At 48.3% G+C, this 24,076-nt stretch overlaps 1 protein-coding gene across 1 annotated transcript in view; it reads right to left on the bottom strand.

Moving 5' to 3' along the window:
• LOC119964112 (mucolipin-3-like) overlaps nt 1–24,076 on the bottom strand; it is an 87,887-nt gene that overhangs the window by 53,450 nt on the left and 10,361 nt on the right. Inside the window, exons 3-7 of the mRNA XM_038793418.1 lie at nt 15,279–15,452; nt 11,097–11,250; nt 7,438–7,519; nt 3,764–3,860; nt 254–358 (exon numbers count right to left, since the gene is read on the bottom strand). Coding sequence (XP_038649346.1) covers nt 254–358; nt 3,764–3,860; nt 7,438–7,519; nt 11,097–11,250; nt 15,279–15,452 — 612 coding nt within the window. The remainder of the gene's footprint in view (nt 1–253; nt 359–3,763; nt 3,861–7,437; nt 7,520–11,096; nt 11,251–15,278; nt 15,453–24,076) is intronic.

Genomic DNA, 24,076 nt, shown 5'->3' with positions numbered 1-24,076 from the left:
TGGACCATTAACCTTTACGGTTTGCTGTACAGCTAACCTCAAATAACTGATTTGTCAAAATATGGCTTCCAACAAAAAGTAGGAGATTCCATAGTATTCCATAGTATGCCCAAAGTCACTGGTTGTGCCTGGAATGGATCGGAGCAATTTTATTTGCCTTATCTTTGTCTAAGTCTGGAGTGTTTGACATAGTGCTTGTCGATATAAAAGTCACAATTACCGTATATTTAGATTTTGTAAAAAAATTAAATTACGTACGGGATCCAGAGATCTTCCAATCTTTACATTCCCTGCTGCTCGTCCCAGTCTCCAAACTTATCTTGATGATTCCACTGTGGGCTGCGTTGTTAAAGGTGATCTGAAATTGGAGTCGAATAAACCATCAGATATCGATCACAAGGATTTCAGAAAACCTCTTGCGGGAAACTCTCGTCGCCGAGTGAGTCGGGTGCGCAATCGAGGGAACATCGAAAGTGGAGAGATCGTTCTGCCCGTCAAGCTGTCCCTTATCACATTATTAGAGACTCCGTTACATCTACTTATCCCTGGACAAATCCGTGGATTTGAATTAAATCCAGCAAATCCCCCCACCCAATGTTCATCCGGACAATTCCCACTCTGCCCCATCCTACATTCTCTAATATTCAACTCCAGTCCGATGTTCTCCACAGCCCCTTCACTTCTCAAAACCCAGATTTCCCAGGACAGGAATCAATGTTCCTAGGGGGGCAAGGTAGGGCGGGGGTGAGGGGGGTTGGTGAGGGGGGAAGATGGTGGGGGAAGGATGAGAGGGTGGGTCACAAGGCATAGCGAGTTCCAGGAACCCACTACTCTCTTTACACAGAGGGTAGTGGGTGCCTGGAACTCGCTGCCGGAGGAGGTGGTGGAAGCAGGGACGATAGTGACATTTAAGGGGCATCTTGACAAATACATGAATAGGATGGGAATAGAGGGATACGGACCCAGGAAGTGTAGAAGATTTTAGTTTAGACGGGCACCATGGTCGGCGTAGGCTTGAAGGGCCAAAGGGCCTGTTCCTGTGCTGTACTTTTCTTTGATGTAGAGATGTCGGTGTTGGACTGGGGTGAGCACAGTAAGAAGTCTTACAACACCAGGTTAAAGTCCAACAGGTTTGTTTCAAACACTAGCTTTCGGAGCACTGCTCCTTCCTCAGGTGAATCACCTGAGGAAGGAGCAGTGTTCCGAAAGCTAGTGTTTGAAACAAACCTGTTGGACTTTAACCTGGTGTTGTAAGACTTCTTACTGTACTTTTCTTTGTTCTTTGAGGCAAGAGAGAGGAACACAAGGAGTTCAGGAGAGTGGTGAAGGGCTGTCGGGGGGAGGGGGCGAGAGGGGAGAGAGGGTGAAAGTTAGAGTCAAGAGTGAGGGGGTCCTAGAGGAGTGTGGGGTGTATGGGAAGGGGTGAGAGGGGATGGGCAAGAGGTGTTGGAGGACCAATACAGGGGGGGGCATGTGGATGGGGCAATATGGGCAGGGCCGACAATCTGGGTGAGAGTGAGGAGCAACATGGGGTGAGGAGGGAGCCGAAGTGGGGAGGTGACGAGGGATTAAGGAGGGAAGGCGGGAGGGAAGGTGAAAGGGGAATGAAAGGAAGAGATCTGTGGAATTATCCTTTTGGAAGGAACCAACACCTTCGAGAGAGGTGGAAAGGAAACTGAGAGATTGGAGGGGCTGAAGATATTTTCTCTTCATGTTTACATTGAAAAAGTGAATAGTTTGAGTCAGATTCTGCTACAAAAGAAGAGTTTCTGAATGATGCTGGCTGTAACCGGGTGTACAGATCAGCTGAAGCCGTGTGGTGAGGAAGACACAGTGAATTCCAAATCAGCACAAAGATGATTAGCACTGCCCTTTGTTAACTATGTGAAAATAGCCATCCTACACTTAGCTGGCCCGTCAGTTTCATTGTTGCTACATTTACACATGAATTACTGTTTAAATTTTCCACAGACTTTCCAGTCTAGTAATTAACAGTGTACGTAACCTTTCCCTTATTATTTCACAAGATTTAAGCATTACTGCCTGGACTAGCAGTTATTAACCACCCCTCATTGTCCTTAAGAAGGTGATGGTGAGCTGCCTTCTGAAACTATTAAGTCTATTTTGAATAGGTACACCAAAGTGCTGTACAGGTGGGAGCTCCAGGGTTTTGACCCAGCGACAGTGAAAGAATGGCCGATATATTTCCAAGTCGGGGTGGTGAGTGACTTGGAGGGGAACTTCCAGGTGGTGGGGTTCCCAGGTATCTGCTGCCCTTGTCCTTCTGGATGTTAGAGCTTGTTGGTTTGGAAGATGCTGCCTGAGGAGCCTCAGTGAGTTCCTGCATCCTGAAGATGGTACACACCGATGGAGGGAGTGAGTGTTGAAGATGGTACACACCGATGGAGGGAGTGAGTGTTGAAGATGGTACACACCGATGGAGGGAGTGAGTGTTGAAGATGGTACACACCGATGGAGGGAGTGAGTGTTGAAGATGGTACACACCGATGGAGGGAGTGAGTATTGAAGATGGTACACACCGATGGAGGGAGTGAGTGTTGAAGATGGTACACACCGATGGAGGGAGTGAGTGTTGAAGATGGTACACACCGATGGAGGGAGTGAGTATTGAAGATGGTACACACTGATAGAGGGAGTGAGTGTTGAAGATGGTACACACCGATGGAGGGAGTGAGTATTGAAGATGGTACACACCGATGGAGGGAGTGAGTATTGAAGATGGTACACACCGATGGAGGGAGTGAGTGTTGAAGATGATACACACCGATGGAGGGAGTGAGTATTGAAGATGGTACACACCGATGGGGGGAGTGAGTGTTGAAGATGGTACACACCGATGGAGGGAGTGAGTGTTGAAGGTGGTACACACCGATGGAGGGAGTGAGTGTTGAAGATGGTACACACCGATGGAGGGAGTGAGTGTTGAAGATGGTACACACCGATGGAGGGAGTGAGTGTTGAAGATGGTACACACCGATGGAGGGAGTGAGTGTTGAAGATGGTACACACCGATGGAGGGAGTGAGTGTTGAAGATGGTACACACCGATGGAGGGAGTGAGTGTTGAAGATGGTACACACCGATGGAGGGAGTGAGTGTTGAAGATGGTACACACCGATGGAGGGAGTGAGTGTTGAAGATGGTACACACCGATGGAGGGAGTGAGTATTGAAGATGGTACACACCGATGGAGGGAGTGAGTGTTGAAGATGGTACACACCGATGGAGGGAGTGAGTATTGAAGATGGCTCACTGGGTAATCAGGTGGTAACTGTTACTGTCGGCCAATCAACCGATTGGAAAATTTGCACCAATTGCCGTTCCTTTTTCTAATATTGACCAGCTCGTGATTACAGCTGGGTCATCACTCACATCTCAATCACACTGATCAATCACTCACATCTCAATCACACAGATCAATCACTCACATCAATCACTCACATCTCAATCACACTGATCAATCACTCACATCTCAATCACACAGATCTCAATCACACTGATCAATCACTCACATCTCAATCACACAGATCTCAATCACACTGATCAATCACTCACATCTCAATCACACAGATCTCAATCGCACTGATCAATCACTCACATCAATCACTCACATCTCAATCGCACTGATCAATCACTCACATCTCAATCACACAGATCTCAATCGCACAGATCAATCACTCACATCAATCACTCACATCTCAATCACACAAGGGGAGAGGCAGTAAAGGAGGTGACTTACTCACAGTAATTCTAAACGCATAGCAGTCTGGCAATTCATTGTTGCGAATGGTTTGTAGATCAATCCCCTTTAGTTTAAAAGTGATTTCCAGAAGGATTAACCTTAATTAAATTAAAGAAAAAAATAATGCAGAACATGAACACAACTAAATAGATGTAGTGACCGATAGTCAAACAGCACACACGCACACTCATACAAACACACACTAACTCACAAACACACACTCAAACCACAAAAACACACACACAAACACACTCAAACCACACACACTCACTCAAACCACAAACACACATACACAAACACACACTCACTCACAAACACACACTCAAACCACACACACTCACAAACACACAAGCAAACTACACACACACATTCACTCACACAAACACACACTCACACACTCAAACCACACACACAAACACACTCAAATGCACTCACAAACTCACACTCACTCAGAAGCACACACTCACTCACACACACACAATCACTCACACAAACACACTCACTCAGAAACACAGGCTCACACACACACTCAAACGCACTCACAAACACAAACTCACGCACAAACACACACACACTCTAACCACATACACACTCACTCACAAACACACACTCAAACCACACACACACACAAACACGCTCAGAAGCACACACTCACAAACTCACACACACACAAATGCACACACAAACACACACTCACTCACACACTCACGCACAAACACACGCAAACTCAAAAAACACAGACAAACACAAACACACTCAGAAACACACACTCACAAACTCACACAAACTCACACACACACACAAATGCGCACTCAAACACAGACTCACACAAACATACCCTCACTCAACAAATACACACTCACTCACACAAACATACACTCACTTGCACACACACTCACACAAACACACACTCACACAAACATACACACAGTGAAACCACACACACACTCAAATGCACTCACAAACTCAAACTCACACACACTCACAAACACACTCAAACACACGCACACTCACAAATACACACTCACTCAGAAACACACTCACACACTCAGACACACATACACTCAAACTCACACAAACACACACACACACTCAGAAACACACACAACACAGAAACACACACACAAACACACACACACATACTCAAACAAAAACACAGTATACAAACACACTCTCTCACATCACACGTACAAACACACACAGGTGCACCGACAGGTACAGATAGGACTGGACATTACACATACTGTGCTGTATATTTGTGTGAATCTATCCTGCTCCATCAGATACAGAGTAAATAGCAACATTGGAACTGGAGTCAGCCATTCTGCCCATCGAGCCTGCTGCATCACTCAGTTAGGTCACGGTTGATCAGCTATTCCTGCACTACCTCCATATCTCTTGATGTATCCAGAAATCTAGCCCTTTCTGTTTTCATCACACACACTGATGGAGCTTCCACAGGCCTCTGGCATAGAGAACTCCAAAGGTTCATCATCCTCTGAGTGAAGAAATGCCTCCACATCTCGGTTTTAAATGGCCTTCACTGAATCCTGAGCTCATGGCCCTGGTTCTAGACTCACCAGCCATGGGAAACAACTTGGGCAGGAAACTATCAAAACCTGTCAGGCTTGCTGAGGTGGCTGCCGAGCCCGCGGGAGCAGCGGGAAATGACTTGGTGCCAAGTCCATGGACTCAGGGTGTCCCTCTCTGGATCAGGGTGGCCTGGTTCTAACCGCTGTTGCTGCAGAGTGCGTTTTAAACACAACCCTCTGGTGCTACTTACCGGCTGCTGACTGCTCACTGTGTGGTGTAAATACTCAGAGAGCCTCTGGTGAACCATACAGGCCGCCTCTCTGGACACCCTCATACCCCAGCGGTATCAGCATTGGGATAGGCGTGGTCAAGCTCAATCAGGCGCCCACTAGGCGTCGATACTTCCCAGAAACAGAGGAAGCAGCGGATCAGCAGGGCTCACCCCAAACAAAGGACACCTGCACTGTGGCTTTTGGAAGCCTCCCCTGGTTCTCTGCCCCACTCAGGGCAGCGGCTTCACCAGTGACCACCCACTCCTCGGGATCACCCGCTTTCTCCTCCTGCAGGGCTGGCATCATTGACTGCCCCCCCCCCCCCCGCCACCGCCTCCCAGGCTCTGATCAGGAGGGCGGCTTTGGGTCTGTGGCCCACCCTGAGGAAGAGGGTGTCGCTCCGCTCCTCATTGGCATCGAGCAGTGGGACCACTTCAGGCTTCCGGGGTAGTGGGGGCGGGTCTCAGAACCACCTTCATGGTTGGGATGAGAGTGTGTGGTGAGCGGAGCGTTTATAGAACTAATTCTGGCCCCAGCGGTTATGTGGTAGTATGACTAGGGATATTACGGTACCTTGGAAGCGAGCTGCTATTGGTGCAGAAGACTCGCTGCCCATTGGCCCGGGTAAGTCATGTGCCTCTCTGCCGATTGGCTGGGGAAGTCACGTGCCTCTCTGCCGATTGGCTGAGAGGTAGGTAGCTCCACCTACGAGGCAGGGTATAAGAACCCGTACTGTCCGGCAGTCGGCCTTTCTTCTGTACGTCTGCTGCCGGGCACATATCTTGTGCATTAAAGCCTATCGTTTGGATCTCATCCTTGTCTCGTGTCCAATTGATGGTGCATCAGGTTACTCCACCAGTGGGGTTGGGAAATGCTTCCGATTCGCAGCGGCCGAGTGCCGACCCATTTCCATTTCCTGAACCTCGGAACACATTGCTGCCCCCAACAGAAATGCGGATTGCATGCTATTCAGTTCCAGCGGGATCACTTCGGGCTGGAGCTACCCGTCGCAGTGCGCCCGGAAAGCAGCGTGGCCCAATGCGACTGGGAGATGCCACTTCCGGGATCTACCCGGCTCGCCACGCCTCGTGAGATCCAACACGATCTTCTGAGACTTTGTGATGTGAATCCCGCCCATTGTGGATGGGATTACTTTCTTGCAAATCAGTAATTAGTCCGATCCTAATATGCGTTCCCGAGATCTACCCAAGGTTTGGGATCAACCCTGTCGCCTTGGTGATTGCGGGCGAGCTCCGTTCTGTGTTGGTCTCCCCAAATGGGGACCAGATGGGACGGCACTTGTGGGGGGTCACCCAGGGGGTTGGAGGCCCTCAGGTGCATGCCCTCTGGGCAGGGCAGTACCCTGGCATTACCGGTGCCACCTAGGCACCGTGGGACTGCCAGACTTGGTGTCAGTGTGGCACTGCCAGCTGGCAGGGTGCCAGGCTGGTATATTTATGCGGTGGTGAGCAGGCCGGCGGGTGTTCTGCGCAGGTGTGGGGGATGCAGGGTGACCTGGGAACACCCTAATAGCGCATTGGGGATGCTCAGGGATTGCACCAGATGCTCGAGAGATCAGGATCTGGCATCTCGATCCTCTCTCGCTGCACTGGGGAGTTCCTCAGTGCTGAAAAAGGGGTGTTTCTTGACGTTCCGAGCGTCGGGAAGCACTCGGCTAATATCGCGCTACGGGATTCTGTCCCCATACGGGGAGATCGTGCCCAGAGTCTCCCAGACGGAGAATCCGGACCCGTACCCATATCCACTGTGTTACACCCTGTAAGCATTTTGTAAATTTCATTGAGGTCATTCTTCGAAACTCTGGGGAACACAGACCCAAAAATCTCCTCAATCTTTGTCCGTATATTACCTGTAAAATTCCAGGTCAAAAAATGAGGAATTGTTAATTTTCCATTCCTTTGGGATGTCATTTGGTTCTATAGTGAAGCAATCTGGTAGTAAACAAATTACAATGAATATATTAATTACAATTCATCACTAAATAATTAATTACAATTCTTCACTAAATTACAATTAATATATTAATTACAATTCATCACTGAATAATTAATTACAATTCATCACTAAATTACAATTAATATATTAATTACAATTCATCACTGAATGAAAACATGCATTGATTTTTCACAAAGTCCACCAACTGTACCATGAACTATTCCTCACCTCTCAGATCAAAATGATCGAAACCCTTTTTCAACGCAAGTGGTCAAATTAACTTGAAACGGTATCAGATAAACAAATAGTCCCAGGGAGTTGCTGAGTAATTTTGGTTTGCTCACAAGCAGAAATATATTTTTCCCCTTCAATTGTCTCTTTGGAAGTTTCTGGCCTCCAGTTCCCTCGAGATCTCCCGTGTGAAAGTGTCGGCCAGCTATCCCATTGTGGTAATGGGCAGACAAGTCAGAATTCCAGCCTTGACATCCAAACCAGGGGCCACTGGATAAGCAGGTACTGAGTGCCCTCTTCCTGACCCTTCGGAAGGTGTTGCAGAAAACCCTCTCCAACCCCACCCCCATGACCCTAACATGGGCAATCTGGCACGCGGGCAGCTTGGCACTGCCAACCTGGCACCATGGAAGTGCCACATCAGCCTGGCAGTGCCACCCAAGCACCCAGTGCCAGGGAAGCACTGCCAGGCTGCCTGGGTGACAATGCCAAGGTGCCAGGTTGGCAATGCCATGGTGCCCAGGTGCCAGCAGGAGTGCAGGGGTACCACCATGCCCAGAGTCGATCACCGCACCAGGGTCCTCCAGTGGCCTGGAAGGCCCCATCAGATGCTGTTACGCTTTCTCCACGTTTGCGTGGACCAGTGCTAAACATCGCCGTCAAGAGGTCTCCCAGGCGACACCGTGAGCTCCTGGGTCCCGGGTGAATACGGTGCAGACGTATTTAAATGAGCCTGACTCATTTGAACATGACAACCTGGATCACGCCCAGTGAGGGCGCGATCCAGACCATGACGTCTCGCGAGATTTTGTTACATTACGCGAGGCAATCCGAGAGTCACAAAGCTCACGATAGGCCTCTCGTGAGATTAGACAGCTGGGCACGTCACCAAGTCGGGCGTGACGAGGCCATTAAATCGAGCTCTAGCTTTCAATTCTGGATTTATTCCTAAAAAGAATTTAAATTCCACCAGCTGCCAAGGTGGGATTTGAACCTATTTCTCCAGAACATTAGCCCGGACTTCTGGCTGATTAGTCAAGTGGCATTATCACTACGCCACTGTCCCCATAAAAGTTTCTTTCTCATGAGTGAATGGGGAATATTACTGTCTACACTGCCAGAGGTGACACCTTTGATATGAGACCTCAAACAGAGGCCTTGTCTGCCCTTTTCGATGGATGTAAAAGATTGCAAAACCCTTTTGAACAAGAGCAGGGGACTTAACCCCAATGTTCTGGGATATTTATCCTCATTCAGCGTCACAAATACAAACTACATGGTCATTTTCACACTGCTGTTGTGGGAGCTTGCTGTGCACAATGCGGCTGCCATAGTTCTGACATTACGACAGTGACAACACGTCATTGGCTGTTAATGTGTGGACGGCTGCGTGCCAAAGAAAGCAGGACGTACGTTCCCCAACCAGAAACCATGGCTCAACCGCGAGATTGACTCCCTACTGAAGGACAGATCTGAGGCGTTCAAGGCAGACGACCCTGTCCTATACAAGAAATCCAGGCACGACCTCCGCAAAGCCATCCGAGATGCCAAGAGAGAATATTAAACTAAGCAAGAGTCACAGACAGACTCTCGGCGGTTGTGACAAGGACTAAACAACATAACGGGCTACAAAGCGAAGCCGAGCAATATCTCTGGCAGCAGCGCACCCCTCCCCGATGAACTTAATGCATTCTATGCTCGGTTCGAGCAGGTAACCAACAATCCGTTGTCGAGTGCCCCAGCAACCCATAATTCACCCATACCCACCATCACAGCTTCCGAAGTCAGATCGGCCTTCCTGAAAGTGAGCCCTCGGAAGGCGACGGGCCCGGACGGGATCCCTGGTCGTGCACTCAGAGCCTGCGCATACCAGCTGACAGAGGTATTCACAGACATCTTTAACCTGTCTCTACTCCACTCCAAGGTCCCCATCTGCTTCAAGAAAACCACCATCATACCGGTACCAAAGAAGAACCAGGCAACGTGCCTCAATGACTACCGCCCGGTGGCCCTGACGTCAGTTGTAATGAAGTGCTTCGAGAGGCTGATCATGAAGCGCATCACCTCCATACTCCCGGAACGCCTTGACCCACTTCAATTCGCATACCGTCGCAACCGGTCCACATCAGACGCCATTTCCCTGGCCCTATACCCCTATACTCATCCCTAGAGCATCTCGAAAACAAGGACTCCTACATCAGACTCCTATTTATTGACTACAGCTCCGCCTTCAACACCATAATCCAACACCTTCTGCACAATAGTCCTCAATACCGGTTCCCCGCAAGGCTGCGTACTTAGCCCCCTACTCTACTCCATGTACACACACGACTGAGTGGCAAAACTTGGTTTCAACTCCATCTACAAGTTTGCTGACGATACGACCATAGTGGGCCGGATCTCGAATAACGACGCATCAGAATACAGGCGGGAGATAGAGAACCTAGTGGAGTGGTGTAGCGACAACAATCTCTCCCTCAATGCCGGCAAAACTAAAGAGCTGGTCATTGACTTCAGGAAGCAAAGTACTGTACACACCTCCGTCAGCATCCAAGGGGCCGAGGTGGAGATGGTTAGCAGTTTCAAATTCCTAGGGGTGCACATCTCCAAAAATCTGTCCTGGTCCACTCACTTCGATGCTATCACCAAGAAAGCACAACAGCGCCTATACTTCCTCAGGAAACTAAGGAAATTCGGCATGTCCACATTAACTCTTACCAGCTTTTACAGATGCACCATAGAAAGCATCCTATCGGGCTGCATCACAGCCTGGTATGGCAACTGCTCGGCCCGGGACCGCAAGAAACTTCAGAAAGTCGTGAATACCGCCCAGTCCATCACACGAACCTGCCTCCCATCCATTGACTCCATCTACACCTCCCGCTGCCTGGGGAAAGCGGGCAGCATAATCAAAGATCCCTCCCACCCGTCTTACTCACTCTTCCAAATTCTTCCATTGGGCAGGAGATACAGAAGTCTGAGAACACGCACGAACAGACTCAAAAACAGCTTCTTCCCCACTGTCACCAGACTCCTAAATGACCCTCTTATGGACTGACCTCATCAACACTACACCCTGTATGCTTCATCCGATGCCGGTGCTTATGTAGTTACATTGTATATATTGTGATGCCCTATTATGTATTTTTTAATTCTCTTTTCTTCCCATGTACTTAATGATCTGTTGATCTGCTCGCAGAAAAATACTTTTCACTGTACCTCGGTACACGTGACAATAAACAAATCCAATCCAATAATGCTTTGGAATATCCTGATTGCAAAAGGCAGTATAAAAATCCAAATCTTTTTTTAAAATTCTCTTCAGCCCAACTCAGCTCTCACCTGTTTCAATCTCTGGGTTGATGGCCAATTTGCTGCTTGGGGTCACTGGTATGTTTTTCTTATACAGCTGCTTACAGATTTGCAAAGACGTCTTATTATTTCCATTTGGACCGTAGCCATAATTCCCGACTGTCATATTTTGTAACTGCAGATACTTTGGGGGGGGGGGGGGGGGGGAGTAAAGGAATTAAATATTTATGGTCAACAGCATGGCACAAAATATTAAAAACTAAAATACAATACCCTCCCTCCGAGAGGCCTGTACTTTGGCCAATGATTCTCGGCTTGGGTCACTGTCTGAAATGAATGAATGAAATTAAATGAAAATCGCTTATTGTCACGAGTAGGCTTCAAATGAAGCTACTGTGAAAAGCCCCTAGTCACCACATTCCGGCGCCTGTTCGGGGAGGCTGGTACGGGAATTGAACCCGCGCTGCTGGCATTGTTCTGCATTACAAGCCAGCTGTTTAGCCCACTGTGCTCAACCTGTGTCTGTGAGGAGTCTGCAAGTTCTCCCCGTGTCTGCGTGGGTTTCCCCCGGGTGCTCAGGTGTCCTCACACAAGTCCAGAAATACGTGCTTGTTAGGTGAATTGGACATTCTGAATTCTCCCTCAATGTACCCGATCAGGCGCAGGAATGTGGCGACCAGGGGATTTTTACAGTAACCTCATTGCAGTGTTAATGTCAGCCTACTTGTGACAATAAAGATTATTACCTAAAGAGGATTGGAAAATTGTGTACAGGCCCGCCACAGTTTCCATCCTTACTTCCCCCAGGGTCCGAGGAAGCATTTGTTTCGGTCCTGGTGACTTATCAACTTCAGGTAAAGCAGTCTTTCTAATTTTGCCTCGATCAATTATTAGCCCATCCAGTGTCTCAACTACTTCCTCCTTTACTATGACGTTGGCAGCATCTTCTTCCTTGATAAAGGCAGATGTAAAGTGCTCCTTTTGTACCTCAGCAGTGCTCACCTACCTTCATGCACAAATCCTTTTTTTAATTCCTAATCAGCCCCACTCTTGTACTCAATTGATGTATATAGAAGGCTTTGGGTTTCCTTTCATCTTAGTTGCCAATCGCTTCTCTTACTCTCTCTTTGCTGCTCTAATGTCTATTATCACAACCCCTCTGAAGTTTTGATATCCTGATTCTCCAAGTATTATTAACGTGATATCTATCATCACAGAAAAACACATTGCAGGAAAGGCCCTTCAGCCCATCGGGTCTGTACCGATCCATGAACGGGCCCTGATCTGCCAGTCCTAATCCCATTTGCCAGCACTTGGCCCATGGCCTCAGATGCGCCAAGTGCTCATCCAGGTACTTTTTAAAGGATGTGAGGCCTACCCTCCCTCCCAGGCAGTGTGTTCCAGACCGTCACCGCCCTCTGAGTAAAAATGTTTTTGTTCAACTCCCCTCTGAACCTCCCGCCCCTCACCTTGGGCGGGATTCTCCCCTACCCGGCGGGGCGGGGGATCCCGGCGTAGAGGAGTGGCGCCAACCACTCCGGCGTCGGGCCTCCCCAATGGTGCAGAATTCTCCGCACCTTTGGGGGCCAAGCCCTCACATTGAGGAGCTAGGCCCGCGCCGGAGCGGTTGGCACCACGCCGACTGGCGGCAAAACCGGCACCAGTGGCCTTGGACGCCCGCTGCCCGGCGCCGGGGCTGGCCGAAAAGCCTTCGCCGGTTCGCGCATGCGCCGGTGGTGACGTCGCCACCGGCGCATGCGCGCTGGGGGATTCTCTTCCGCCTCCGCCATGGTGGAGGCAGTGGCGGCGGCAGAAGAGAAAGAGTGCCCCCACGGCACTGGCCCGCCCGCCGATCGGTGGGCCCCGATCGCGGGCCTGGCCACCGTGGGGGCATCCCCCGGGGTCCGATCGCCCCGCGCTCCCCCCCAGGGCCCCGGGGGCCCGCTCGCGCCACCGATCCCGCCGCCACCAGAGGCGGTTCAAACCTCGGCGGCGGGAGAGGCCTCCCAGCGGCTGGACTTCGGCCATTCGCGGGCCGGAGAATCGCCGCAGGGGGCTCGCCGCTCGAGGTGGCGCGATTCCCGCCCCCGCCAATTGCCAGGTGGCGGAGAATTTCTGCCACAGCGGGGGCGGGATTTTCAGCGGCCCCGGGCGATTCTCCGACCCTGCGTGGGGTTGGAGAATTTCGCCCCTTGTACTTGTGTCCGTATTTCGGCCAAAAGACCTCCTTCTGAGCTGTAGGGATTCTGTGCTTTCTTCTGGATTATTACTATCCAAGTCCAAATACCAATAATTAAATTCCCTCCTTTTGTCTACTCTACTGTTCTTTCATCTTTATAATTTCCATCCAAGTTTGGTCCTCGACATCTTTCCCACTCGCCAATGGAATAAATCCAGTAGTGCAATGGTATCTTGGTATCTGTATTATTTCTTATCTCCAGATAAATAGATTCTGACCTTGACTCCTCTGTGACATCCTCTGTCTCCTGCAGTGCAATATTCTCCTTAATCAACGCTGCCATCTGCCCTTCTTTCTTTCCTTCCATGTCTTTCTTGAACAGGGATTTACCCAGTCCTGTCCAATTTTGAGCCAGGTTTTCGTTAATACCACTTCATATTCCCATGTGGCTACCTCCAGCTGCAGCTCACGTTATATCCCTAATGTTTCGAGTCCAGATGACCCTTTGTCAAACGTTAGCTCTTTTCTCTCCCTACAGATGCTGCCAGACCTGCTGAGATTTTCCAGCATCTTCTCTTTGGTTTCAGATTCCAGCATCCGCAGTAATGTGCTTTTATCCAGTAAGGGCTGGTTTAGCTCCATGGGCTTTAAATGCAGAACTATCAGCGCAGGTTCAATTCCCATACCAGTTTACCTGAACAGGCTCTGGAATGTGGCGACTAGGCGGTTTTCTCAGTAACTTCATACTTGTGACAACAGAAGATTATTCTTATTATTTATATCTCTACCTGCCTTCACAGGTATGCACAGTAAACCTAATCGAGACCTTTATTGCAATCCCTTTTACTCTGATCTTGCCTACTACTTTATTATTTCTTACTTTCGGGCTTTCTGTCTCTCCTAATACATTGTGCATCTGATTTTTCCTCTCTAATGTTACCTCTTGGTCCCCACCCCCCTACCATGTTAGCTAACTCCCCCCCCCCCCCCCCACTTCCACCCCCCAATAGCACTAGCAAACTACCCAACATCATTGGTCCCAACTCTGTCCAGATGCAACCCACCCAGCCAGTGCAATCAATGGTCAGGCCATTGTCACGCTGTTATTTGTGGGACGTTACTGCACACAAACCTCTGGACCTACATTATGAGGGTGGCGCCATGGCACGAAAGTACGAATTTGGCTTTGAGAGGTCAGGACGTTGTAAACCTTATTTTGTTTCCTTGCTGTTAATCACAAACATTAACAAGCAGCCTCCAAGGCATGCAAGATGATTGGGTTTCCACCACCTTTCAGTTACTCTGAAAGAAATGCTGTTTGGGATCCACATACTTCTAAAAACATTACCCTCCTTGAGAATGTTCAATGTCGGGCAGCTCACTTTACTTGTGAGGTACCCAGTACCGAGAACTGAAGAAAGGTCCAATTTTGAATGGACAATCAATTATTTCTAAACAGTACATCAAGCTCAATAGTGACTGAGTTTGATGTGTTCAAAACCAACAGCCCCAGCTCTGTACACCCCAACGTGCTTCCTTTGCTAACTCCTATTTCCAAAGAACGATTAACTGGAAAAACCTTCCACAAACATTAATCTCCAAGTCATCTAAAGAGCCACTTAAGGGAAATTTGTTGAACATGTTTAATTAATGCGACCACTGACTGCACTCAATGTGCACCTCTCGTGCAAGTTCCCCAGTGGAAGGTTACGGAGCAAAACCTTTCCAAATACCAAGCTCCTTACTTTGTCAGATACCTGTATGGATTGTCAGGCTAGCCTTTAACCTCTGATCCCATTAATTTGGTTTGGCTGCCTTATTACATATCTTACAAGAAGTGCTGACAGTTTATCACTGGTGATTACACAGCTGGAGATAGCTTTGTAGGTTTTGACAGTGTACACTTCAAAAATAAAAGTACAAAAAAAAGTAAACATGATTGAAATGAATCATATTTCAAACATTGTTCCAATCTTCCCTTTGGAAAATGTCAAATATATTAAAAAACACAGAGAGCTGGGTTGATTGAATACCTGGTTAATAGAATAAGACACGCTATCATAAACGTCCTGCTGAGTATAGAGTTCAAAGCTCGCGCCATTCTCATTTACGTCTTGGTATCCTTTCAGGAAGAGATGTTTAAAGGCGATTGAATTTTCCTCTTTGAATGACGCAACGAGTTGATTGCTCAGACCAAAGATAATCAGCTGGAAGAGACAGAATGGTGGTTGTTCAATCAAACGCATAGATTTGTCACAAACTGGTACTTCCCTGTCTCACACTCATCCTCCATCCTCTCCTTGTCAAGGGTCCAGGGCACTGGCACTTTGCCTTGTCTTCAGTTATCACTCATGATTTATAGAGATATGTGTTGAGGCTTTATGCGCCAAAAGACCTATTAGGATGCCAGCAACAAGCATTTATCATCTTTACACGCAACCTTTTTTAAAAAAACATTTTATTAAGGCATTTGTGATTTTTTAACAACAATTTTGAATGCAAACATTACGCAGTAAATAACCCCCCCCCCCCCCAAACTAACAATCATACTCAGCCAACATGGCTTATACACAGTTCTCCGGTTACCCCCTCCTCCTCTCGCTGATCACCCCTCAATTATTGCCCCCCTGCACCCGCCCCCTCCCTAACCCCAACCCCCCACCCCTAGCTTAGCTTAATTTTCCCCGAAGAAGTCAATAAACGGCTGCCACCTCCGGGCGAACCCTAACATCGATCCTCTCAGGCTGAACTTGATCTTCACAAGTCTGAGAAACCCGGCCACATCACTAACCCAAACTCCCGATTTTGGGGGCTCTGAGTCACTCCACGCCAATAAAATCCGGGCTACCGGGGAGATGGTCAGTTTGATGGAGATTCTAAAGGTTGTGAGAGAGAGGCGGCGAGGTCAAGGTTGAGGGAATTCCAGAGATTATGCCACGGCAGCTGAAGGCACAGCTGCCAAAGGATTAAAGTCAGAGATCCCAGATTTGCCAGAGTGCGGGCGATCGGCGGGTTGTGGGGCTGGTGGAGGTGAGCGAGATAGGGAGGAAGCAAGGTCAGGGACGGATTTGAAAACAAGGATGAGGATTTGAAAATCAAGATGTTGCTTCACTAGGCGCCAATGTAGATCAGTGAGCACAGGGTGAGGGATGGAACGGTAGCCCAGACTGCTCCAACCTTTTCCTTACCTGCAAATCCAAGAATACTTGGATTATGATCTCCAGCTCAACCTCACTGAACCACTCTTACTCCATATGCCGTGTCACCCATACCTAACCAAAAACCTTTCAATCGCAGCTTTGAAATTTCCAATTGGTAAAACATCCGCAACCATCTGGTGGTTCCTCGAGATTTCACCCATTAAGTGGCACAGCTGTCATTTGAAGATTATGCTCTCTGGTTGCGCTCAATAGCAGAGGAGATCATTCTCTCTCTATCCACTCCATTGAAGACGGTGATTAGATTGTTCTTCAAAGCTCAGTGATGCAATTTGTCCTCACCGTTTAACCCTTTTAGCTCCGGCATCATTCTGGTGAATCTGCACTGCACCCCGTCCAAAGGCTAGGTGTCATTCCTGAATCTCGCTCGCTAAAACTGAGCACACTGCTCCATTTGGGGATGGAGGGAATAGCGGAAATGTCGAATATGGACTTGGCCACAGTTTTCATAAAAGCAGATTTTGTTTTGTTCACAGAATGTGAGGTCATTGACAAAGCCAGCATGTATTGTCCCTCCCGAATCATCCGTGAGAAAGTGTTGATGAGCCGCCTTCTTCGATTGGATTGATTTGGCTTTTCACAGTAACTTCATTGAAGCCCACTTGTGACAATAAGCGATTATTATTATTATTACGATTTCTTTATCGTCACGGGTACCGAGGTACTGTGAAATGTATTTTTCCGCGAGCAGCTCAAACAGATCATTTAGTACATGAAAATAAAGCAAAATAAAAATAAAATACATAATAGGGCAACACAAGGTACACAATGTAAATAGATAGACACCGGCATCGGGTGAAGCATACAGGAGTGTAGTGTTAATGAGGTCAGTCCATAAGAGGGTCGTTTCGGAGTCTGGTAACAGGGGGAAGCTGTTTTTGAGTCTGTTCCTGCGTGTTCTCAGACTTTTGTATCTCCTGCCCGATGGAAGAAGTTGGAAGAGTGAGTAAGCCGGGTGGGAGGGGTCTTTGATTATGCTGCCCGCTTTCCCCAGGCAGCGGGAGGTGTAGATGGAGTCAATAGATGGGAGGCTGGCTGTGTTCACGACTCTCTGAAGTTTCTTGTGGTCTTGGGCCGAGCAGTTGCCATACCAGGCTGTGATGCAGCCAGGTAGGGTGCTTTCTATGTTGCATCTGTAAAAGTTGGTAAGAGTTAATGTGGACATGCCGAATTTTCTTTCCTTCCTGAGGAAGTATAGGCGCTGTTGTGCTTTCTTGGTTGTAGCGTCGATGTGACTGGACCAGGACAGATTTTTGGTGATGTGCACCCCTAGGAATTTGAAACTGCTAACCATCTCCACCTCGGCTCCGTTGATGCTGACAGGGGTGTGTACAGTGCTTTGTTTCCTGAAGTCAATGACCAGCTCTTTAGTTTTGCTGACATTGAGGGAGAGATTGTTGTCGTTACACCACTCCATCAGGTTCTCTATCTCCCTCCTGTATTCTGACTTGTCGTTATTCGAGATCCGGCCCACTATGGTCGTGTCGTCAGCAAACTTGTAGATGGAGTTGGAACAAAATTTTGCCACGCAGTCATGTGTGTGCAGGGAATAGAGTAGGGGGCTAAGTACGCAGCCTTGCGGGGCCCCGGTATTGAGGACTATTGTGGAGGAGGTGTTGTTGTTCATTCTTACTGATTGTGGTCTGTGGGTCAGAAAGTCGAGGATCCAGTCGAAGAGTGAGGAGCCAAGTCCTCGGTTTTGGAGCTTTGCTATGAGCTTGGCTGGGATTATGATGTTGAAGGCGGAGCTGAAGTCAATAAATAGGAGTCTGATGTAGGAGTCCTTGTTGTCGAGATGTTTTAGGGATGAGTGTAGGGCCAGGGAGATGGTGTCTGCTGTGGACCGGTTGCATGGTTTGCGAATTGCAGTGGATCAAGGCATTCTGGGAGTATGGAGTTGATGCACTTTATGATCAACCTCTCGAAGCGCTTCATTACAACTGAAGTCAGGGCCACCGGACAGTAGTCATTGAGGCACGTTGCCTGTTCTTCTTTAGCACCGGTATGAAGTGGTCTTCTTGAAGCAGGTGGGGACCTCGGAGTAAGGACAGGTTAAAAATGTCTGCGAACACATCTGCCAGCTGGTCCACACAGGCTCTGAGTGCACGACCAGGGACCACGTCCGGACCCGTCGCCTTCCAAGGGTTCACTTTCAGGAAGGATGATCTGACTTTGGAAGCTGTGATGGTGGGTATATATAGAATTTACAGTGCAGAAGGAGGCCATTCGGCCCATCGAGTCTGCACCGGCTCCCGGAAAGAGCACCCTACCCAAGGTTAACACCTCCAACATATCCCCATAACCTAGTAACCCCACCCAACACTAAGGGCAATTTTGGACACTAAGGGGAATTTTATCATGGCCAATCCACCTAACCTGCACATCTTTGGACTGTGGGAGGAAACCGGAGCACCCGGAGGAAACCCACGCACACACGGCGAGGATGTCAGACAGTGACCCAAGCCGGAATCGAACCTGGGACCCTGGAGCTGTGAAGCGATTGTGCTATCCGCAATGCTACCGTGCTGCCCCAAGTGTCCGGGGCTGCTGGGGCACTCGACAGCGGATCGATGGTTTCCTGCTCGAACCGAGTATAGAGTTCATCGGGGAGCGGTGCGTTGCTGCCGGAGATACTACTCGGCTTCGCTTCGTCATCCGTCATGTTGTTTAGGCCTTGCCACAACCACCGAGAGTCTGTAACGCTAGTCTGTGACTCTAGCTTGGTCTGATATTCTCTCTTGGTATCTCGGATGGCGTTGTGGAGGTCATACCTGGTCATACCAGCAGTGCAGTTCACCAAATAATTTATTGGGTCATTTCAGAGAGTATACATTGACGAGAGTGGTCCAGAAAGACAGATGTACTTTGCTTAAAGGACATTAATGAACCAGAGATTCATTAGTGAACTGGATTAATAATAATCCAGTAGTTTTATCCTTACCATCACCGATCACAGCTTTCTTTTTAGTATTCCAGTGTTATTTTTTTCATTTATGGGATGTGGGTTAGACTAGCATTTAGTGGCCCTCCAATAATAGCCCTCGGGAAGGTGGTGGTGGGCTGTCTTCTTCAATCGCTGCAGTCCAAATCCGGTGTAGGTACACCCACTGTGCTGTTAGGGAGGGAGTTCCAGGACGTTGCCCCAGCGACAGTGAAGGAACGGCCGATATATTTCCAAGTCAGGATAGTGAGTGGCTTGGAGGGGAACCTCCAGGTGGTGGAGTTCCCAGGTATCTGCTCCTCTTGTCCTTCTAGATGATAGCGGTCGTGGGATTGGAAGGTGATGCCTAAGGAATTCATTAATTGAACTTAAATTTCCAATTGCTGTGGTAGAATTTGAACGCATGTCTCCAGCTCATCAGTGCAGGCCTCTGGATTAGCAGCTCAGTAATATATACAGAAACATATATGATCTGCAAACCGCCATACTGTGAGTATTGGGATTGTAGAAATAGATTAAAAACTATTAGTGCTGGTTATTATTCAATGAGAGGTTTTACGATAGAAGTTATTCACACTCAGGATGAACAAATCACTAAAACCTGGTAAGATTAACTGAGAAGGAGATTGGGGAGAATTAGTGGGATTTCTGATTAAAGTCTTCGAATAATTTTGGAGACAGATGGATTTTTCTGGAGCTTGTGACTCTTCTTCAAAACAAAGGGTGGCATGGTCGCACAGTGGTTGGCACTGCTGCCTTACAGGGCCTAGGTCTTGTGTTCGATTCCGGCCTCGGGTCACTGTCTGTGTGGAGTCTGCACCGTTCTCCCCGCGTCTGCGTGGGTTTCCTCCGGGTGCTCCGGTTTCCTCCCACAGTCCAAAGACGTACAGGTTAGGTGGATTGACCATAATCAATGTTTTGGAGGAAGGGCAGGGGAGTGGGTTGGGACAGACTCAATGGGCCGAATGGTCTCTTCGACACTGTAGGGATTCTATGAATGAAAGTGGGGGAAGTGACTAACTAACACTAACAAATTATAGGATCGTTAATCTTCCTTTTTTGATAATGAACCACTTTGTTTGGGTTTTCAGCAGCATTATGGCCCATAGTTCCCTGCCCTGTGCCGACACTCCTCGGCTTCACCAGGTGCGATGAGATTGGAAACGTCTTAACCCAGTGAGCAGTGAGAATGCAGAACTCTCTACATCTCTGATGTGGAGATGCCGGCGTTGGACTGGGGTGAGCACAGTAAGAAGTCTTACAACACCAGGTTAAAGTCCAACAGGTTTGTTTCAAACACGAGCTTTCGGAGCACGGCTCCTGAAGAAGGAGCCGTGCTCCGAAAGCTCGTGTTTGAAACAAACCTGTTGGACTTTAACCTGGTGTTGTAAGACTTCTTTCTCTACATCTCGGCATCGAACGAGCAAGCAATAGGAGATTCTGCTAGATTTACGTGGAGTAGAGTGAGTGGGGGCCTAACTGCTAGCATGGATTGGACGGGCTGAATGGTATGTTTCTGTGATGCACACTCAATGTAAACCACGATAATTGACAACAATAATGATTAATAATGATAGGTCGAACACAATAATAATATAACTATTCACCCCTCTGTGGCCAGAGTAGCAGGACTGTAAGGTGAGAAGAATCAGGAAAGGTCACTGCAGTCTCAAGCCTCTTGCTCCGGAAAAGAGAAGGCTGATGGGTGACCTTGGAGGAAATGTTAAAATTATGAAAGGTTTTAGGATCAGCTTGGAGGAGATATTTCCACTTCTGTGCAAAACCAGAACGAGAAGCAATAAATAAACGATATTAGCGAATTGTGGAGAAACGTCTTTACCCAGAGAGTGGTGTCGAATGTGGAACTCGCTACAACAGGAAGTGGTTCAAGTAAATGACACAGATGTATTTTAAATAGAAGCTAAATAAACACAAGGGAGAATGGGATAAATGGATAATTAGACAGGGTGCGATGAGGAGGGTAACTGGCATGCACAGTGCTTCTTTTTTGCCCATCTTGTTACTGTGCGAGTATTGTGAATCTCAACTGCATCTTTTGGAACATATTCTCAGCTTCAAACAGCTATCGCATCTTAACTGGAACCCCCAAAGGCTGTTCCTTGGACTCCTCCAACTTGAATAATAACTGAGTACATTTAAAAATAGCTGACTGCCACTTATACAACACTTAAATTAATTACAAACGGCCCAGATCCAAACATAGTTTAATTTGCTCCTCACTCTATCTTCCGGGACAAAGACAAACATTCGAACCTGTGTAGCAGCTTAAACTGGGAGAAGATGCTGGCAATATATATTTTAAATATATATATATATGCTGTGACGCAGCCAGATGGGATGCTTTCTATGGTGCATCTGTAAAGGTTGGTAAGATTCAGTGTGGACATGCCGAATTTCCTTAGTTTCCTGAGGAAGTTTTCTGATAGGCGCAGTTGTGCTTTCTTGGTGGTAGCATAGACGTGGGTGGACCAGGACAGATTTTTGGTGATGTGCACAGCTAGTAATTTGAAACTGCTCACCATCTCCACCTCGGCCCCGTTGATGCTGACAGGGATGTGTACAGTACTTTGCTTCCTGAAGTCAATGACCAGCTCTTTATTTTTGCTGACATTGAGGGAGAGATTGTTGTCGTTACACCACTCCACCAGGTTCTCTATCTCCCTCCTGTATTCTGACTCTTTATTGTTCGAATTCCGACCCCAATACAATCGTGTCGTCAGCAAACCTGTAGATGCAGTTGGAGCTGGATTTTGCCGCACAGTCGTGTGTGCGAGGGCCAAATGGTCTCTTGCTGCACTCGAACGATTCTGTCGGCAGAATCCTCCCATCGGTAGCACAGTGGTTAGCACTGTTGCTTCACAACACCAGCTTCCCGGGTTCGATTCCCGGTTTGGGTCGCTGTCTGTGCGGAGTCTGCACATTTTCCCCGTGTCTGCGTGGGTTTCCTCCGGGTGCTCCGGTTTCCTCCCACAAGTCCTGAAAGACGTGCTGTTGGGTGAATTGGACATTCTGAATTCCCCCTCTGTGTACCCGAACAGGCACTGGAGTGCGGCGACTGGGGGCTTTTCACAGTAACTTCATTGCAGTGTTAATGTAAGCCTACCTGTGACAATAATAAAGATTATTATTATTATTAATTCCCGTGGTGGAGAGTTTCCCGATGGGAAAACACACAAAATTCACTGATCGACCTCATCAATTATACAACTGGGTGTTTTGCTCCATATTCCGTGGCGAGGTGGGCCTGATGGCACCGAGTCTGCCATCGTCTTCGTGCACCAAATTGAAAAGGTGCCCAACATCACTGACCCACAATTGAAGAAAGAAGATGAACCTCCTACATTTTCTTTGAGCTTGTGCAGGAATCACCGAGCCAGACAATAACTACTGCAGTGGCTAAAAGGATCCCTCTGAGTCCTCCTCTGAATTTTGTCAAGGGGCAGTCATCGATTGGGGTTCTGCACTGCTACAGTCCTGGTTCCCCGTAGGTCCAAATACCCCAATCTGCTGCACAAAGGCCTTGGCCAGTGCGGAAACGGTTAAGGATTGCCCAATGATTGGCAGGTTGAAACTGGGCGGGCGGGCTGTGAGGTCTGTGATGAGGAAGTGGATTTTAATAGTGGCGTGCTGGTTCCATTCCTGCTGCCCCAGGGCCTCTGCTGTTATTCCTCATCTCGGGAGTCTCAACATTCCAGAAAGTGAAGGCCGATCTCCCGGAGCACTCTGAGGTTTGGAAGTCGACCTTTCGGAGAAAGGAAATGAATCGCCAGGAACTATCTGAGGCAGGAAGATGGACCCCTCCAGGATTCCGTACCTGGAAGGTCCACCTGTAGATGATTCCCCATCCACTGCTGAGGTGTTGCAGGATTCCGGGTTGCCATCAGCCTCCATCCTGAGGCAGTTTCAGGAATTGTCCAGGTGAGACTCAGCATCTTCAGGCCATGTTGCTCCAAAGGTGTCTCCCACCGGAGACCTGGCCCTGCAGAGAATCAGACCTGTGGGGGAGTCGGACCTTCGTCTGCATCCGATTTGTGGTAGTGACAGTGAAGCAACGGCGATAGATTTCAAAGTCCTTTTCAACAGAGATGAGGAGGAATTTCTTCAGCCAGAGGGGGGGTGAATCTGTGGAACTCTTTGCCGCAGAAGGCTGTGGAGGCCAAATCACTGAGTGTCTTTAAGACAGAGATAGATAGGTTCTTGATTAATAAGGGGATCAGGGGTTTTGGGGAGAAGGCAGGAGGATGGGGATGAGAAAAATATCAGCCATGATTGAATGGCGGAGCAGACTCGATGGGCTGAGTGGCCTAATTCTGCTCCTATGTTTTATGGTTTATGGTCTTAAGAGGCAAGTGACTGGGAAGGGAATCTCTGGGTGGTGGTGTTCCCAGGTCTCTGCTAACCCTTGTCCTTCTAGATGGTAGAAGTTGTAAGGAGCTAGCTAAGGAGCCTTGGTGAGTTTCTACAGTGCACCTTAGAGTACAATCATAAAATTCCTGGAGTGGCCATTCGGCCCATCGAGGCTGCACGAACACTCTGAAAGACCTAGGCCCACACCTCTGCCCTATCCTCATAACCCTACCTAATTTGGTTTATGGGAGGAAACTGGAGCACCACGAGGAAACCCACGTAGACACGAGGAGAAAGCGCAAAC

The sequence above is a fragment of the Scyliorhinus canicula genome, chromosome 4 (assembly GCF_902713615.1).
Source record: "Scyliorhinus canicula chromosome 4, sScyCan1.1, whole genome shotgun sequence".
Taxonomy (NCBI): Eukaryota; Metazoa; Chordata; class Chondrichthyes; order Carcharhiniformes; family Scyliorhinidae; genus Scyliorhinus; species Scyliorhinus canicula.
The sequence above is the reverse complement of the archived record's forward strand: the minus strand, read 5'-3'. Positions and strand labels throughout refer to the sequence as shown.